Raw genomic sequence first — 20,215 nt, 5'->3', positions numbered from 1 at the left:
CCGCCGCACGTGGTGGCAGGGGTGACCCTCAGCTCGGCAGCCCGCCCTCCCAAAACAGGGTCCCCTTGGCGTCGTGCTCTGGACACACCCCCACAGCCCACAGGAGTGAGAGCCTCAGTCTGCCTCCCTCCTTCAGGGCTCTGTGGGCTCCTGTTGTGTTGGCACTTCTGCCTTTCTCTTCGCAGTAACAGCAAAAGGCTTTTTGTTTGTTTTTATTATTTAAAGGAGTTAAAAAAGGAAACATCAAGTCTATCACAGGGCTCAGCTCCAGTGCTCCCAGCAGTGCTGAGATATAATTAATAGACCTGGTGATGACCCTTATTAACGTTAATGCTGGCACAAGTGCTTAAAACTTAAAAGGAAGCTTTTCACTAAAAAAAAAAAACAACCAAAAAAACAAACAAACAAAAAAACCAACCCCAAAGAACCACCAATCCAACCACAAAAGATCGTTAAATAATGCAATCTTAATGGGAAAAAACCAAACCAACCTGAAATACAGTGATAGAGCAGTGTGTATTTGGGAGAGGAGGGGCTCATTTCATGGTTGTATGTGCATTACAAAAACATATATGTGTATGAATGCACAGCTGAACATTTGTTTGTGTTCCCTTAATATTTAAAAAGGCTACAAAGATGAGTATGTTTTCCAGAGGGAAAAAAAGAAATATAGGAGGACATGCCAAGTTACCTTCTGGGAAAGCAATAGCAGTACGAAAGGACTACACAAGACTGATTCAAACACAAATGTTTAAATCTCATCTATGCTTGCATAGTTAAGACTGCCTGCCCACAAGGACAACTGAGATGTGGCTCTCTAACATGAGAAACATGATAAAGTAAGAGAAGGAATATAAAATTTCTTCCTTCCAGAAAATTCAGCTGCAAGAATCCTGACTAGCTTATATTAAAAATAATAAGTCACTTAGCCTAAAGAAAAGAAAAAAAAATATAAAAAGAAATACTGAAACATATTGCAAATAATTATTTTCACTTGCAAGGAATGAAAAAAAATGACACTGCAAGTGCATCCCTGTGTCCCAGAAGCTCCATCCAACGGCATTTGCCAGGGCCACGCTCTCCCCAGGAGGGTGGAGCAGCTGGCATCGCACCTGCATCCTGCTGCCCTTCCTCACTGTCCCTGCAGAAATGCAGCCACCCCTCAGTCATACGAGGCACCATGGGCTTGGCTCCAAGGCAACCAACCATACAGGCACTTTCCTGATTAAAGAGCAGCAGAGTTATTTATGAAATCTTTTATTAGTGAACATGCCCGAAATCTGACACACGATGCATCACTTTTTTTTGTTGTTGTTCATGAAGTAAATCTTCAGAAAATTCTTGAACTCTTCAGTTTTTATCCTGTACTACACCAAAGCTCTGGACATACTGCTCGAGAAGACAACAGGATTTTTTTGAGAATCACTATTTCTACATTTCAAAGATCGTATACAACATGTTGCCTCTGGCTCAGTCCCATTCCCATAGCAAAAAGCAGGTCTGAAAAAATACAGCAAAAAATACTGCTGGGTCTCAGTAAAGAGTTCATTTCTTTCACTTTATAACTCTCCCAGTACTTGTGCCATACCCTGCAAACACACACCAACTCTTCGCTGTGCCAGAAGCTGCAGATGCACTGCAGTGCACCCTCTGCAGGTGCCAACCAAGCAGAAGAGATGGGGTTTTTCTTTTTCAGAGGGAGTAACACTGCAATGAGAGCTTTTAAAAAGAGATGTAATGATGACTACAAGGATTCATTGCTTTGTTTTTAAACTGCAAACTCAAACAACTGCTAACATCCAATTATCTTTGCTGGGAATACTGGCATCCCAAATGTGCTATATTGCTCTTTTTAATTTATACCTTACATGCCTCATAACTCATAGGAGGTACAGATTTTGTGAAAGGTTGGGGGTTATATTATTGTTATGCCTAATCACACCTTCCCACTTACCAATTTCTTGTTCTCCACCCATATTCCATGAAATATTTATTCAAACACATGAAACTTACTTAAGTTTGGATTTTTGACTGACTAGAGATTGGTATTCTCTAATGTGAATAGAGAGTATCTCGAGCTTATTTGGCACTGATGTCAAAAAATGCAAAGAAAAACATACAAGGAGAGGAGAAAAATGTAGGCAGGAGAAATCTGTGTCTGGAATCAGGAAAGGAGACAACTACTAATTTAGTCTTTCTGCATAATTTGTGCATTATTATGCGTACAATTTTAAATATATTTGTAGAGCACAGAGATCATTTTCATCCAGAAGAAACAGTTTGAGAAATGACCTCAGATTTTGTGGGGAAAAATTCACTTAATTGATTGTATTTTCATCTGTAAATGCAAATACATTAGGGCTATTTATTTTTCATCACAGCTTTCGCTGTTATTGTTGTTGTTTGGTATTTGGAAGAGTCCTCCTGGGAGGGGAAAGAACACCAATCTCAAGTGTGCTGCCATGGTATTAGGTGAATAATCAGAAGTTCTGGATGGAGACCTTCAAACCCTCTTTGTCCCTGTAGTGACCAAAGTCTCTGGAGGAATGACTGGTGCAGGGGACCGCACTGTGTGGTCCAGATTTCTTCACCAGGACAGCATAACTCACCAAGCCCAAGCAGCTACGACACGAAGGTCACTCAGAGGTTCGGACTTAATGCTCAGCCACATTTATCAAACGCGCAGTGTCTCAAGGAGCTCAGGCAGGGGTTTTCAGCACTTCACAGAGCTCCTTCCAGAGATGGAGGAATTGCTGCATAGAGTCATACAGATGTTTTTAAAGCCCTGGCATGGGTCTCAGATCCCACATTCTGTGGGTTTAGGCCATCATTATCAAATAGCAATTCTCTCATTACTATAGTAAATAATAGCAGTTCTGCCTTAGTTACTCATCTCTCCGTAGTGAGCTCAAGACATTGCTGCTTTTAAAGACACCAGCATTTTATTTTGTTTGGTATTTTTTTTCTTTGTCTAAACTTTCAAAGCAAAGCAGAGAGTCCATTTTTCTCTGTTACTACTGACTGCTTGCAAGTTGCTTTTCCTGGAGTATTTCATAAAGGCTATAGATATGCTCTCCAAACAATATTGTAAAAGCTAAGAACAGGAAAACACTAACAGAAGCAGCGGGACTCTTGAGACACTGAACTCCTTCAGGTCCTAGGAAATAAAATGTGGGTACCCTAGTCCTGCTCTTTCTCTCTGGACTGCTCAGAAGGTACTCATACTATCTCAAAGTGGGTGTTCAGAAGCTGTTAAGACACAACAAATCAAAACACAACCAACACCTGGCAGCACAGGGCCTCCCAGCCAATGGAGGAAACACACATAATAAATCTTCTGGTTTAAATCCTGTAAATTTTCTTTGCTAGCAACATTTGAACGGATGGAAAGAAAATCTTTTACAATGGAATTGAGGTACAGGAGCTGTTAGGAACATTTTCTCTGCCAAACCCTCCCATGGCTTAGATGGTGTGATAACAGACTGTACAATTAGGATTAAATATGGCTTTTCAGAAAAGCTGGGATGAACTCAGCTTTAGTCAGAGCTTTCATCCATTTGATCATCCAGAGATCACTCTCGGGTGCTGGGATCACTGAAACCAAACTGGCTGCACAGCTTACAACTGTCCTTGGGTATTGGGAAACTCTTTGTACTAAGTACTTCCCCTCACCTGTCCATTATTGTAGAAAGGTGTGATAGAAGGAAAAAAAAGAAAAAATATGAAGCAAAACCCAAAGAGAGATTACAAGTTCCTCCCCCCTCTACTGAACTGCTGGAAAACTTCTGCCATTGAGGTAGGAAGTCCCAGGACAAAACCAGAGCATTCAACAGTAGCACCTGCATATGTCTCCAGCAAGCTTATTAAAACTACCCAAGAAAAAGCATTTGGTATGAGGCTCTTGAAAACAGAGCAAATCAGAGCAAGCCTGTGCTGCAGCATATGCTGCCTGCCACCTTTTACACCCAAATATGGGAAGAGGAAGGGTTTTTCTTCATAACACCAATAGAAGCCACAACAAAGAAATATTCCAGAAGAATTAAACTCAACATTTTATCTCAGGAATCAATAGTTGTATTTGCCAGTAATAACAGTGAAATTTTTACTTTGGCCAAACAAGCATCCATGCCTTTTTTTCTATTTGAAAACTTTAATTTTTTTTCTGATCTCTTAGCAGAGAGATTAGACTCGTGAAGGTCCAACAGAGGAAGAGGATGGCTTCCTGTCTTTCACCAAACACATCCACAGAGCCACATGCAAACATAGACACACATGCCACCTGCAGAAAAGACGGAGAGGCAGGATCTGCCATGCTCCATCAGAGGCTGGTGCAGTGCCCACCCTCTCCTGTCCAAAGCCATGAGAAAACAAGAATTAGCATGTGAAACAGTGGAAAAAAGTTCCTGTTCAGTCTCACACCTGGCCTCAGCTTCAAAATCAATTTTTCATCAATACTGAAGAGAGGAACAAGGACTGCAGCCTTCAGGTTCTCATTATTTCAAAGTGCTTCACAGCACTTACAAATTAATAAATATAAATCCTAAGTGAGGTCAAGTAGGGAAGACTCTGCCCATCAGTTCTTTTCTCCTGCCATCCATCAATGGCGTGCTGCTGTGTGAACATAACATCTGAATAATCAAGTTCCAGCTGTACTTTAACTAAAACTCATAGTAAGCAGCTACAGAATGCAATGAAGCTACCTGCTAGTTTCTTATCTATGTATCTTTCTCTCCAGCTTCTCACAGATTGCTGTTGCTGCCGAGGTCCACAGCTTCACAGTCCAAACCAAATCTAACACTCACACTGACAGTGTAAATTACAGGCTAAATAAAAATACCAGTGAGAGAGAAAGAATGTTTCAGGGACTAGTGCTAAAGAAAAGAAAAGCCAATCATTATTCTATATAATACAGATACAAAAGATGTAATAGCTTATCTATGTTCACCCTGAGCAGAATAACAGGAAGAAGGGAGATTCAATTAGAATGAAAAGCAATCAATCCAGATACACAACCATATGATTTCACCAGATTAAAAAAAAAAAAAGGTACAGAATAATTACCAGGTAAGTGGCCTAAGTAGGAATTTTCTGTACAGTTATTACATATCTTTACACTATCATTACATATCTCTTCGGGGAGTCAAGATGCATTGTCTTTCCCTCTGAATTACATAGATGTAACCCCTCTGCAGATCAGGATGCTGCCCTGGGATGCCTTGCCTCTCTCATTCTGTGGAAGCACTGCTTTTATGTCACCAAAGTAAGACTCACAACTTGGAGGCAAAGTGATATAATGTGGTGATAAAAACATAAATATTGATGCTTTAAAGTTAACACTTTGAAACCTTTCATTAAAACACTTTTTTTCTGCATTTAAATAAAATTGTAGCTCATTTCAGAACTGTACCTGCACTAATTTAAGTAGTCATAGGCTGTTTCAGAACTGTGTCTGCACTAAACGAAAGTTTACCAAAAAGCATGCCAAGTTTCTTACGCACATCTGTTGCAACAAATGTTGCAAGTCACATCTGAGGTATACCACAGCATTTACATGAAAAATTAAACTGGGAAGAAGGAAATTATACATTTACAATTTTTATCATATTATTAATTATCATTCATCATTCCCTGTTCCTCTTCTCAACTAAACTGTTCAAATGTCTCTCTCTTCCCACCTCAGAATTTTTGACTGTAAAATCTCCACAATAAGATTTGTTTCCAAGAAGACAGTGTATTTTGCTTTCCAGAATCTGAAATTGAGGACAACTCAACTGTGATTTCCAAGCCCACCCTAAAGGTCATCTTATTTCATTATGCTATCTGAATAGTTGAAGTAGGGAGCAGATTTCTCTTACCTGTTTGTGAGCATGATCATAAGAGTTAATGTGATTGTCAAACTCCTGGTGTTTATAGTACTGCTTGTCACAGAGTTCACAGTAGAAGTTGGCTTTAAGATCTTCCAGAGCTTTTGCTATCGTGTTTTTCTTTTCAGCATAATCCTGGAGGGGGGTGGGAAAAAGTAATTTTAGTTTTGCCTTTGATGCTGCGAATGGATTTTGTGCTCTGCAGTTAATCATATTTGTAAACGTTTACACACCTCTGTAACTAAAAGCCTTCCCATATTTGCTGTGTTACACTGCACATATTTACTGGATCTGCTGCGAGGCTGAAGATTTGCACACTTCAGTTTGCTATACAGTTGCCAGCTCCCCTTCGGGGCTCTGTCAGAGGCTAGAAGGATTTCCCTGGGTTCTATTTAAATACAAATATTTATCATGCTGAAGGCTATTTTTGAGTTAATTTTGATCCAAGCCTCACTCCTCGGTAGTATACCCAAGCACAATAAGCAGGAGAATACAAATGGCAATAGTTTAGCTACAAGGCTTTTACAAGAAAGTCTGCTTACTAAAAAAAAAAAGAAAATTAAAGAAATACTAGGTCCTTCTTGAATGCCTGTACACGTGAAATACGAGGATCACTTTCACAGCTGAGATGTAATTACTAACTTCATCACTTTGTGTTTGTCATCCCATATTAGGACAAATCTCTGTTTACCATACATTAGCCAAAGCATCACATCCAACTCTGCTTATCATTTATGAGAAAATTACATACAAGATTTATTAATTCCCTAAACACATTGATGGTAACATGGCCTGTTGTGAAACAGCATAGAAATGGTCTGTCATGCCAGATTAGTGTAATACCAGTTAAACACTGAACATGTATACCCTCAGTGCAATGGTTCCTGCTTTTGACAAATCTGTCCGGGATAGAATCTCAGGACAACATCCCAAACATGTCAAATATTGTTTAACAAAATAAACCCCTCAGATTTGTTTCTCAAAGTTTCTTCACTGTGAGTTCTTTGGTTCAGGTAGATTAAGATAAAAGATGATATTGTAATCAAAACTGAGTTAATTTGGGGAAAAAGTCTGTATTTGCTTGCAGTTTTCACAGCTAACAACTCATATACTTCCAATATATTTTGGGGACTTTAAAATGGAAAATTTATGTTTATCAGATTAGAATATTTTCATAACAATGGTGTTTATTTAAAAGAGAGAGGAATAGTAGTCATAAAATTAAAATTATATCCAGAAAGTACTTATTATTTAAAGTAGTACTTTAACTATAATTCAGCATGATTGGACTGCTAGCAAACACTGTTGATTCATACCCAAACTGAAGTACTCCCTCACCAAAATTCTGTCCATTAATAGAATTGCACAAGTCACTTCAGAGTGCTGTTTTGAATATTGGCTGACACATGACAAATTCACACATTCCTAACACCTCCCTACAATTATGTTTCATAAAATCTGTTCCATTTAAACCCAAAGTGAGTTAGCATTTTATTTCAAGAAATAACACTACTTTACACTTGGAAATACATTTATGCACCATGGAAATTTCACCTGGAAACTCTGCACTTAGCTCTTGGTACCAACTAGTAAAAACTACAGGTTTTAAACCACTTCAAGTGTTACCAGGATGCTGTGTATGGAAAGCAGTGGAAATAGCATGGAGACCCTAAGGAAATACACTCCCTTGAAACAGTTTGAAAGTAATTCTTGTAGTCTACAAAGGGATGACACCTAATTTGGCTTTATTAAAACACAAAAAAGAAAAATCTGAATTTGGGATTTGGGGGAATTATCAGAACTCTGAAATACTACGAAACATCATATATATATTATATATATATATATATATGAAAGTCAATGTGATGGATCCTAAGACAAGAACAGTGAATTGAATAGTAATTTTTCATAAAGATCTTACACCATGCTGTTGATTAACCCTCAACCAAACTTTTGCAAGACTTACTAATGTTGTGTAATACCTTGAATAAAGTTCTGTAATTTCACTGGTGGTGTCCTTGACATAAAGCACCATTTTTGAAACAATATACTTTCTTCACAGCAAAACCTAACCTGAATGCAATTACATTTGGCATGCCAATGCATATTAATGAGGCAGGGGCACTGGAAGCCCATGAAAAACTTTACTTCACAGTAACAAAATCTCTTCAGGATCTTGGGGTTTCTATCACTAAACTCCTTCAGCTGGGGTTTTTTGGGGGAGAGGGTTAAATTTACATTACAATAGTTCATCAAAATTTCAAAGGTAAGTAAAGAATGGCAACACATCTAAATTAAATGCAAGTAGATGGGATGGAATAGAATAATGGAGCTCAATCATGCATGGAGAAGGGACTTTTAAATGAAAAGAACCAGAAGTATTTGACCTTGGGAACATATGAATGGCTGTATTGGTACACTTCAGCCTTTTAAACCTGGGCAAGATTTTGATCTGTACAACTTAGGAAACTGACTCTTAACTAAGCCCTGTTCCCTTTGCTTTGCACCTGCATGCTGCTGGTTTCAGTTGTTGCATATCGGAAAAGGTCATAAACATTTCCCTTTTATTCCCTTGGACTGGGTCATTGATAAGTATATGTACCTTCCTTCAGGTATTGCTTCCTGCATGACATAGTTCTGGTTTGTTCAAGCATTCCTTACACCGAGGCCACTCATTACTTCTGCTTATTCTTTCCATAGCCTCCAAAAGAAGATCTGAGAACAAGCTACACCACAGTGCCATGCACAAATCCATTCATAGTCTCTGTTTTCTACCCTCTCCCTTTTTGAATGTTTTTTTAAAATCATGATACAGCACTAAACCAACACTTCTATGCAACTCCTGTATCGCCCATATCCTTTGCTGCTGTATAATATTCGGCTGGCAGATGTTTCTATCCAGCTACTAAACTTCATTCAAATTTAAAAATTTCCCATTCCTCCAGGGGCGGCAGAAGCTCAAGACAAACCTCAAGGCTTCAGCTTATTGTATTTCACATGCACAGACACAAAAAACCCCTTAAGAACACCCTTAATGGAGGATGTTCAGGAGATTCTCTGTGGCCGTGGGATCCCCTGGGCTGGGCTGTGACTGAGTCAACTGTTCCTGCTGCTGGTTGGCACTGGGAGTGAGGAAAGTCTGATTTCAAGGATGAACAGACTGGAAACAGGAGAACAGAGGCTGCTGGTTCTCTGCCTGCTAGGCTGTTACTATCGATTTTGCAAGGAGTGCTGCCTTGGCAGAGGAGGCTTTCCCTAGCCCTGTCCATTTTGATGAGGGATAACTGCCCAAAAACTGACAGTAAAAAATTACAGTCCCTGGACCTTGAGAGCAGCGGGCAATGGATTGCAGACAGAAATAATCTGGAAACTCACTGGAGAGGAGTATTCCTGGAGTAAAGTAGCAGCCAAAAAGTCACTTAAACTGGTTAAATATGATCAAACTTAGTTTCATTTTCATCAAGATTTGCAAACCATCCTGGAAGTTCTAAAAGAACTTTGAATTAGGATTCAGCCTGGTAATGAAACTCAGAACTGAGTGTCACTTAGTTTCATTTTTTTTTCCTGAAAGGCTTATTATCTGAAAGCCTACAGCTATAATTCACTGTAGCTATTTTTCATAATTTATATGAAAGATCTCTAATAAGTGATCCCATCAGCTGGCTTTATTTCTCCAAATCCATCTTCTCCATCCTCCAAAGCCTTAAGCCTGTGCAAATGCTACTGCAAACATCTCATAAATTGGATTAAGAGCAGGCTTTATTCACAGAGGGCCTGTCACAAACCAGACTGGACTTTGTGCTCCCATTACAGGAGAGAGAGAGAGAAAGAAGGAAAGGTTCATGGGTGCTGAACTCTTTTCACAGGTAACTTTGGAGAGTTCACTGGATGCCTCAGCCTAGGGGATATTTTTATGGAGTGTACTTCAGGCTCATACTTCTACTATGTGCTGAAAGGTCAGCTAGCCAAAAAAAAAGGAAGAATGTGAACTTATAATACATTTTCTATTCCATGGTGATTACTAGTGTGAATATTCTTACTTTACAATAAATGTGAGCTCCTTTTATTGCAGTAAGATATTCTGCATTTACTGTAGACTTAAAAGGGTCAGGCCTGCAGTCACTGCAAAGCAAAACATATTACAGAAATAAACCCCTTCTTCAGGATAATTTACTGGTATAGTCATCCCAGAGAGGATTAGGCTGCTCTGGTCTGATCCTCTGGATTAGAGCCCATTAGACCTGACAGATGTTCCAGTGTAACCTTGTTTCACAAAAAATATTCAAAGCATTTTTTCCTGTCACAATAACTAAAACAAAAAAGCAAAATTGTATTTTAAACATTTCCAAAAAAATCAAATTAATACTCTTGATTTGGCAAAACTCTGCATTAGCTATATTTATATGCAAAAAAATCCTAAAAATATGTCATTACCAAAAAAAAAAAAAAAAAAAAAAAAATCAGCTACAGCTTAAAAGCACACTTCCCTGTAGTCAATTAACTGTGACATCCATGGGCACAATTAACAACGGATTCCTTAATTTCCAGTATATTTACTTGGTATTATAAAGGCAGCACAAAGAAGCAGATTTTGTGAAATAAAATGTACAACTTACTAACATCTCCTCTGCTATCAATCTTGGTATTACTTGGTATATAGAATTTTTTAAAATATCTTTGCATAGCAGTTTTCTTCCTCATGTAAGCAGGCTATACATCATCCACTGATGTACTTGAAGGAATAAATAAAAAATAGAATACATTAATAATATTAATACAGTCTAGTAACAAATCTAATTATTTAAAAGGTTCCTGTCCTTATCAAGGTGGGGAGACCAAAGGAAAAAGGTGATTAGATACATAGATCAAATTACTCATTGATCCTAACAAATTCATTTCCAAGCAGTGCAGAGGGAGTTTCAGTTTTATAGTAAGGAGACTGATGACTGACTGGGAAAATAATTACCAAGAAAATTGTCAGGTCTTTTTGATTACCTTGCCTGAAAGTTTCCCATTAGCTGTGAGAGGTAATAGCAAACTACAGTTCACAAGGCCACAAACACCACATACTATTTCCTTGATCCCTTCTGACATTCTCCGTTTGGGCAAATGTGTTTCCAGCACTGACCTCACTGTTTCACTGCACTGGATGAGGACGGGCCCAAAGAAGGAGTGGTATCCTATATTAATTGAACATTGGAGGCTGAAAAAACCCCACACTACCTTTATTTTCTCTTCAAGATTACCTGCAGACACCCAGTGCCAACCAAAACACTTATTACATACAAGAGAGCTAATCAGTATTCTGCTGAAAATGCATACTTGAAAATGCTATTGAAGACGTGCAAATTATTATAAAACTGGTTTCTCAGCTTCCCGATAAACACACAGACAGTACTTCATGTTTGGGTAAACACCCTAGCATTAGGATAAATAACATAGTGAAATTAGAATGAAATAGCAAAATTTATTCCCATTAGTGCTGTTTGCTTCCTAAAGTCATCCTAATTTTGCAACACCACATTTGCTAGCCATACACCTACTAATGCAAGCAGCTGAATCCCACACCCCCTGCACTAAATAGAGTGAGACAGATGAGAACAGGGCCAAAGCTGGACTCGGAGGAGAGCAAAGCAATGCAGAACAGTGTCCTGCAATAGTGAGACTGAATTAACTGCAAAGGAAGCTTACGATGTGGCAGCAATTTGTTATCAGATTTGTCTGTCTCATTTACTTACTTAAAGCACTTATACTGCATAATTACTTTTAACTGGGACTCATAACATCACTTGATTGTTTTTTTCTGCCATTAAAACTAACTGTTGGGCACAGGCCTGTAGAATTATTTATTTATTCTAGTGCTTTATAAAACCTACTTTCAGGCAGAGCAGACACTTATAAGGTGAGAGTGCTGGCCACACATTTTTGCTTGGGAGTTTGTATTAAGAAGGAGATCTTCATCAGTGCTTATGGAAAAACACAGGTCTAGTCATAGCGAAGAAAAATTTATCAACCACATCTCTACCACTAATCTTTTGACAGAGTGGAACTGAAGGAGGCTTTCGTGTAGAAAGGAAAGGCGGTTTAGCTCTAGAAAATATCTTCACTGAATGTTCGTCACTGCTTAATGATAAGCAAGGGAAGAAGTAGCCTGGTATTAATCTCCTTTACTCCTCTATGTTAAATAGTCCAGTCACTTACTTTAATTAGAGCAGAATCTTGATTTTAAAACATCCAGAGGTTTAAAACATTTAGCTTTTAATTTCCTTATAGGAGGCACATAGATGTCTCAAGATTTTCATAGCTACTTAATATAATTCTATTGACAGGTGAGTGTCATATTAGACTCTTTGGGAAAATCAAGTTCCTCTATTTGATTCTTCCACTGACACACTGAACTAAATGAAGTGCCTTTGAACCCTGCAGAACTTGCAGTCCCGGAGATGGACGGAAAGCCCCTCTGGAGCACAAAAACTGAGTGCTGGAACAGATGTCAGTGTTCGTGCCTGGCAGCCCTCAATCCAAGGGTTATGACCATGTTTTTCGTAAGTGTTTCAGGACCTGAGGAAGGGCAAAGGACAGAGTGAGGGCAAGTTGTTTATTTTACTACAGGTTAACTGACTGCCAACTGACTGGTTGCTATTAATTTGTATTAAAAAGTTGCTCTAGAGCTCTTCAAGCTTTAATGAGTTGGTGAAGTTAGTTTTTGGTCCAGGAAAAATTGCCAGTAAAGCTGGCCAGGGCATCAGGGAAACAGAAAATTGGACCCTGTATTAAATATATTTAATTTGGAGCAGGTGATTGATCTAGGATACAACTTACATATGAAATTTTGCATACTTATATGTTCAGGATGAGAGTTCTTGGTGATTATTGCGTTCAGCTTTCCTAGCTCTGGCTTGTCATGCTTGACTACAATAATTTTCTTTTCCGCAAGATTTTTAGCATGATCGTCTGTAGTGATTTTTTTCTTACTAAGCTTTCAAAACAGTTTTTCTTGTACTTTCTCCTTTCTGCTTTTGCTTATATTGTTTTAAGATTTTTTTTTAAAAGAAAGACAAAATTAATATAATACATGAATTGAAATAAAGATGTTTCTATCTCATTTTATTCTCTTGAAGAACACAACTTCTCCGTGACTGGTTAAAACTGCAATCTGTTCTACTTTTAAAAAACCTGATATATAGTTGTTTAAATATAAAACCACGTCTCAAAAATGCAAGCATTACATTTGTTGTATTGAGGAAGTTTCAAGTCATATTTTAAACTCAATCAATGATGTTTTCAGAGCCAGTGTGTTAGCTGGGAGCTACTGAGGAGCATGTGGTGCCCCACTGAATTCAGCGCTCCTGGAAATCCCCACAGCAGGCTCAGTGGTTTTTCTTTACAGAGCCTTTTATTTAGTGGTTCCATTTTACTATGGCTTTCCAGACTATTAAGTCTTTTCATGCAAATTTACTGTCTTTTTATAGCTTAGGGGATCCATCACAACTGGCCCCACATTATGTGCTCTGAAGTTATGTGCCACGAGCACTTACCTGCCCAGCCACTGAGACAGAGACCTCAGAACCAGGCCAGGTCTGAAACACTCCTGGGAAGCTTTGTGCATCTGCCCAACACGTCCTGGATGTGGACAGGAAACAATTCCAGCTGCAAACCAGGATAATCTACTCCAACAGGTAGCTAATGGTCTGTATGGGTTTATCCCACTGGAAAGAACCATGTCCTCCACAGACATCTGGTTATTAAACAGAACACGTGGTACAGGGTTGGAACTTCCAGTTAAAAAAGCCCCTCAACCACAGCATCAATCCTCAAAACCCACTAGGAATTACTCTCCTGAGCTCCTTCAGTTGTCTAATTATGAATATGTATGATCTTAAGGTTTGCATTATGATGCAATATGATGCAGTAAATATTTATTTACCTAAAATTAATCCTCAGTGTTATCACAGTCAGAAGAACACTTCATCTGAAAGAAAAAAAAAAAAAGGAAAAAAAAAAGCTTCACTCCTTTTGGCATCGTTAAATAATGCAAATAAATCTTTTTACTCAGAAGCCCAGGGAAAAAGTTTGCCCGAATGGGAAATGGGATTAAGTTTAAATTTGCCACAGAGAACAGTCCTTGAAAAAAATCCTTCTAAAGATTTATTCTACTCTTGAGTTGATTCAAAATCCTATTCACAATCAGTATTCGAGCATGATGAGGACGCTTGGTGTAAGTGAAAAGGCAGCAACATTACCAAGGCAAAGAGAAATGAGACTGTAAGAACAGTGCTTTGCAAATACACAAAGAGATTTTGAAGATCCTGTTCTTTCATTTCTTAGATTGTTTTTTAAGCTGCCAAACAATGAGAAGAGCCCTGTAGGGATCCTGATTTACCCTGGCAGATCTATGCTAGCTAAATTAGGAGAGACTTTGTAGCAGTCTTAAACCCAGAACAGCATCTTTGAGATGAGATGAGCCTGCTCTTCCTTCTCTCTGAAAACATAATAAAAAATATTGCAAATGTCTGAATGACCTCAGGTTGAAAAAAAAAAAAAAAAGAAAAGAAAGGATATTGGAGTAAGTGCAGCTGCTGCTGAAGCATCTGCCTATATGATAAATACAGTAGCCAGCAACCCATGGCAAATATCTTTTCCCGATGACTTTTAATGAGTTTGTCTTACTCTTTGTATGAGGAACAAATGGCAAATGAAGCATTTATCATTGCTGTGACCCTCACCTGTATAAGAAGTTATTTGAATAGATGCAACTCATGACAATAATTATGTGAATGCTAATACTTTAGTTTTGAAGATTTTAGGCCATAAGGCTGGATAGTTGATAGTCAATAATTTCAGCAAAAGGGAAAGGCAATGAACGCTTAAGAGAAAATACAACCTAAGGTTCATACATGCCTAAAAGCCAGAAGTTCATTCCACCTCTGGCCACAGGGGAGAAGAAAAAAATTTTGGTTGACTTGATACTTTTCACTTTTGTCTTAGAAAATTAGGAGTAAACGAAGGACTATGGTACAGCCATGTGTCAAGATACATGGTTGGGCAAACACTTCTGAAATTGACAGTGTGAGAAACAGAAAAGGCATGAGAAAGCATTTTTATTAATCTATTTGCCGTCTATCTACCCAGGCAAGCATTCAATAACAGCCAATCCTGCCATGAGGATAGCCAAACTGAAGTGCCTGATATCCAGCATCCATACACAAGCTGATGGAAAATACCTAGAAGTGACTGGCCACTACCACCAATGACATTTCCAAGGAGACTCCTAAAAAAGCACCAGGACTGTGGCTGTGCTTGGAATGGCTCTGATGCCAGCAGCACATCTTGCGTGGCACCTCTCGCTGCGAGACGAACACATGGAGATGAAGCAGTGCCCGTGATCATAAACTCCCTCATCCAGCACTGCCCATGATCATTAACTACATTCTGAGAGAGGCAGGGAAAATGAGCCGCATCCACAAAATAGTCAAAGCTGCCTCAGAAATATCACACTTAAGCTCACACCTTAGCATAAGTGATACATTTAGACTCACCCTTAGTCACACTGTTCCATTTCCTGTCCTGTTTTTCTGCACTGAACACTATCAGAAGTCCCTGAAGTTGAGCAAAAACGCAGGGAATGACATCTTGTCATGCTGTCAGCGAGCGAAATTGGGTTTTAAATACATTTTGAATATACACTGACAAAAGCTCAGGACTGGACTAGAGCCTGAGATCTGAGTGAAATCTGAAGGACTATTTCTGCCAATCTGTCACACACTGCAGGGCTCAGGCCAGCTATCGGAGAAGGAGACCCTAAACCACAAACCCTCTGTGAGCAGAGCTAATCCACTCATGTCGGCTTTTCCCAGAAACAGGGACATTGCAAAATCTATCAGGTCCAGTTTGAAACTCCAAATATTCCATGTACCTTACTGACAATTTCTATTAGAGAAGTGCCTATGGGTTCCTTTTGCTTTAGGGACTCTGAACAGAGTATACAAGACAGTTTCAGAGTCCCCAGAAGTTGAAGTAGTACTTTACAGGTACCTCCTCCTCAATAGTGAGGCCTCTTCTCTGTGCCTGGCTACTCCTCCACACTTGTTTGCAGGAGCACACATTTATCTAAATAAACCAGCAACCTGATCTAGGTTAAAAATACTTCTGCAAGGGGGAAAAAAAAAGTTTACTTAAAATCTGAATCAATTCATACATCCAGTTAAGCTCCATCACCACCATGCCAGAGCAAACAGGAGGGAGGTTGTATGAGATGGAACAACTGAAAGAGATGGCCAAGAGTGACCAACCTTTTTACAGGGGAAAACAAAGCCAATAACAAAAGCATAAGGTCCAAGAGAAATAAATGCAATGATCAAAACTAAAATCAAAGCCTCCTAATATCATGTGCTCTGTAGGAAAAAAACCCTGAACTTATAGGTTTCCATAAAACTACAGATCCAAAAATTTTTATTTTTCACTCTCCACAAAGAAGTTGCTAAATGGTGTGAACTGCTCAGCAGTTACAGCAGTATGACCTCGAGCCTCAAGGATCCTCTGACAGAACCAGAAAAAATGACTGGAAGGGAGAAAGAATGGCTCAACACATTAGAAACAAATGTATACTGAGGAGATGCCAGCATTAGTGGTGAGCTCAAGGCATTTGGTAATAGAAAACAATTTCTTGCACACAAATACTTCATATCCTTGCATTATTCAGTTTTTTCTTGTCCCTAAGCCACATCTCCCCAGCCAAAAGTTGTCTCTTCTTAGTTGAAATGAACTCCAGTTGGCTTGAAGTAACAAACAGCAGATGAACACCCCACACCATGGAAACTCGTGGATGCGCAACAGGCTTCCCAGTAGGACTAATCACTGGAATGTATGCAAAATTAGCATTTCTGAACCTGATAATAGTTTTTGTTACAAAGCAAGAGTATCTGCAATAAGGCTAATACAGGAGTCACATGAACAGGACTCCAGCTTAGCAACAGTTAGTAGTAAACCAACAAAATTTTATATCAACACAATATGGCTGTTTATAAAAGAAACAATCTGACGGTCTGGATACAGAGCTTAGCACAGCCTACTCAAAAAAGCGATGCTAAGTAGCAGTGAGTGGACAAAACTATATGTATTCCAAAAGCTTAAAGGTCTTTGGATCTTAGACTTCTTCAGCAAAGCAGAGCACAGCCAAGCAAGTGCAGCACAGGCTGACTTCCTCTGGGCTTGAGATTCAAGTGTGGATCCTACAATATTAATGAGTAGTATCCTCACAGTGTAGCCTGTTTTTCTTTTCCATTAGACCCTACATTATTGAAATATACATAAACTCTTGAGTTCTTTGCTTCCCTGCTAGTTTAGGCTGACATGGGCTTGACATTTCATGTATACATGTGCATTAACATGCACACACACAGGGCATGGCAGCAACTGCACCAACACTCAGAGTGCACAGAGAGCTCTTCCAGATCAATATTCCTGTGCCATTTTATAATACATTAATCTAGCACAGGTTTATCAAGCAAAAAACTGCATACTAACATGTTGCTTCTTAAAACTGTGCTAACAATTACAAGGTATTCACCTTTTTATTATTTTTCCATATTTATTATACGTATTCTGGCCATCCAGTGAAAAAGAAACTATTTCCACAAACTGAATTCCATCATATGGTAAAATACTTTATGAAGATTAAATGAGATTAAAGTATTTGAACTACTCCAGACAAACCATTTATTTCCTCCAAAGAGGGTGGAAAGGTACTTAGCAGAGGATGCTCACGTTGAAGTTCTGTGTCGAGCTGCTGCCAGGATGTATTAAATGAAGACAAAAGCACTTAGGGTTTTTGTTCCAAGTTCATCCTCAACAATGCAAATGAAGCTTTTATAGATGTATATTTAAAGCATTGTTTTATCCTTTTTATCCTTTTATTATTATTTCTATTGTTTTATCCTATTTATCCTTTATTATTTTTTGGGGTATATTGTGATCACTTTGCATGACAAATTTCACAAGCAGAAGTTTAGAATTATATGTTTAAATACACACATACACGTGTGTGAAAACAAAGTAGATGGCAACTTCATTTATCATCATCAACCTTGTTTTCATAAACAACTTGATCTACAAGAGCACATTAAATCAAGTAATGACCATGGCCCTGCACTGATGGCAGCAGAGCTCGGCCAGCTTCCATAATATGAGTCAGCAATTGTTCTGTGATATCTTTAATTTGGTACAAGCTAAATCCTCTTAAGAGCGCCCGCTGCAATCCAAAAGGTCAGACAGGAAAGTGGCAGAAAATCAATACTGACAGCTTCTGTCACCCTCCACAATCTATATAGCTCTTTCTAAGCCAAATTGCTTCTTTCTAATCTTTCTAATATTTGGCTGCTTGACTCTTTCTTATGTAACATTAAAAAAAAATAGGAAAAGGGAAATAAAAAAAGAAAGAATTACTTTCCTGAAGAGAAATTGTAATTTTAGCAACAAAAATCGGAACAAAGCTGGTTCTTGGCAGGGGTTTGTGCAGATACTGTTGTGATCAAAGTTGCATTTTAATATAGAGACTGTCCAAAGCCACAACAAAATGACTGACTGCACTCCTGTATCAGCAACAATATTTTTGAGGTGGGTTAGCCAAAGTTTGAAAACCAGAATAATACCAGTTGGGCCCATTTGATTTTCTTACAGCTCTTTAGAAAGTACAGTTCCTTATATTTACAGGCTTATAAGGGTGATTATCAAAAGACAGTGAAATAAAAATGCCAGAAGGTTTTAGATCAAGCTTTAAAAATGGTTTTCTTACCTACTGTATTTCTATCATTAATAAATATCAGCACTAATAATCAATACATGCAACCTGGAGAAAAACAATAATTTTTCAAGGAAGGGAGTTTAATACAAAGAAAAGAAAAGGTCATTCTAATCTAAACCGGGTTAAAATAAAAAAAAATTAGTCATCCCTTTAATGTTGATATGAAAATTTAATAGGTGCTGCAGCTATTAGCAATCTTGTCTTTTAAAAAACACGTTAACAATAATAGTAGAAAAATACAGATTTTAGCAGACAGTGAATGACAATTTGTGTTCTCAAAAAGAAGGCTGAAAACACATAGAAAAGAATCAATGCTCAGCAGTATCCTGCTTTTATTTGGAGTCTTTCCTTGAGAAAGCTGTTGATTATAATAATTTTTTCTGCATCCTGAATTTGTGAGGTTTTTCAAACATTTTTTCACAACTGTGTCCCCACCACCTTAAAATTGGGCTTTCCAGCTCAGTAATCACAAGTGAGCAACTGATGCAAACAGAGAAGCTGTGCTGGTAGTCATCACTTTGTATTTTTAAAATAATTCTGTTCAATGTTTTCAAGAAAGCTGCTGAAGTATTGATTTTTTTCTTTATTAAAAGAAAATCTTTCTTTGGCCAACTCAATCCAGCATCTCTCTGCATGGAAATACAAACCTACAGGAGCGGCTGAAATGAAGAGCAAGCCCAGCATGTCATCCCACAACCAGGGATGCTCCCCAAAACCAGCTCCAGCCAACCAACCACTTCCAGGTGACCCCCAGGCCACTGGGTGACCAATGCCTTTCTGACAGGAAAGGAAGGTGGGATTCCTACCTGGTGTAAAGCAGGCAAAGCCCTGTGCCACAGAAGGACACTGATGAGTTATGTATTTTTCCTGGCTGGCTTCTTTTAGGAGCTATCAAGTACTACTATAGGAGGCTCACCTTTAAAGATTATGTTGCTGGTATATATACATTCCCGACATAGAGACTGCTTCCTTTTTGGAAATACCTTGCCAAGGGAGGTGTATATGAAATTACTGCTGTGAAAAACAGCTCCTGAAGAAGTGGTAGGAAGAAGCAAAAGTTTCCTCTGCTTTCTCTTTCTGGGGCCCAAGTGTTTGACTTCTGCTTCAAATGGCAATTCAGCCACTGAACATACAGTTTTTAATGTTCACCTTGCACACTTAATTTTAAAGGCAATGAGAATAGAATAATTTCATAGAAATTCACTGACCTTTTAAAAAGCTTTCCTTACACCATTTTCTCTCAAACTGGTAAGATATTTACTAGGATGAAGCTTTTACTTTTTCCACTAACAAATATTTTTCCCCTGCCTACCTGATTCTAATCATAGTATTCTTTATTTCATACTAATAATTGTGAAATAAAGCATTTTTAAATAGCAAGTAATAGAGTCACAAAGAGAAGTAGTAGACAAAACGTTCAACAGTATGCAGGTAAAAATGCAAATTCTTAATATTTAAATGTCTGCTTGCATAATCTCAGAGCTCTCTGGCACTAATATTAGTTGTTTCAGTCTTTACTTCGGGCAGCTGACCACGTCAGAAGGACAAG

The 20,215-nt window shown here is 38.4% G+C and overlaps 1 protein-coding gene across 1 annotated transcript in view; it reads right to left on the bottom strand.

The window, feature by feature from the left end:
* Positions 1-20,215, bottom strand: part of ZNF804A (zinc finger protein 804A) — a 74,035-nt gene that overhangs the window by 34,508 nt on the left and 19,312 nt on the right. Inside the window, exon 2 of the mRNA XM_017742786.1 lies at positions 5,856-5,999. Within this exon, the coding sequence (XP_017598275.1) occupies positions 5,856-5,999 (144 nt within the window). The remainder of the gene's footprint in view (positions 1-5,855; positions 6,000-20,215) is intronic.

The sequence above is a fragment of the Corvus brachyrhynchos genome, unplaced genomic scaffold, assembly GCF_000691975.1.
Source record: "Corvus brachyrhynchos isolate BGI_N302 unplaced genomic scaffold, ASM69197v1 scaffold98, whole genome shotgun sequence".
In the NCBI taxonomy this organism is placed as follows: Eukaryota; Metazoa; Chordata; class Aves; order Passeriformes; family Corvidae; genus Corvus; species Corvus brachyrhynchos.
The sequence above is the reverse complement of the archived record's forward strand: the minus strand, read 5'-3'. Positions and strand labels throughout refer to the sequence as shown.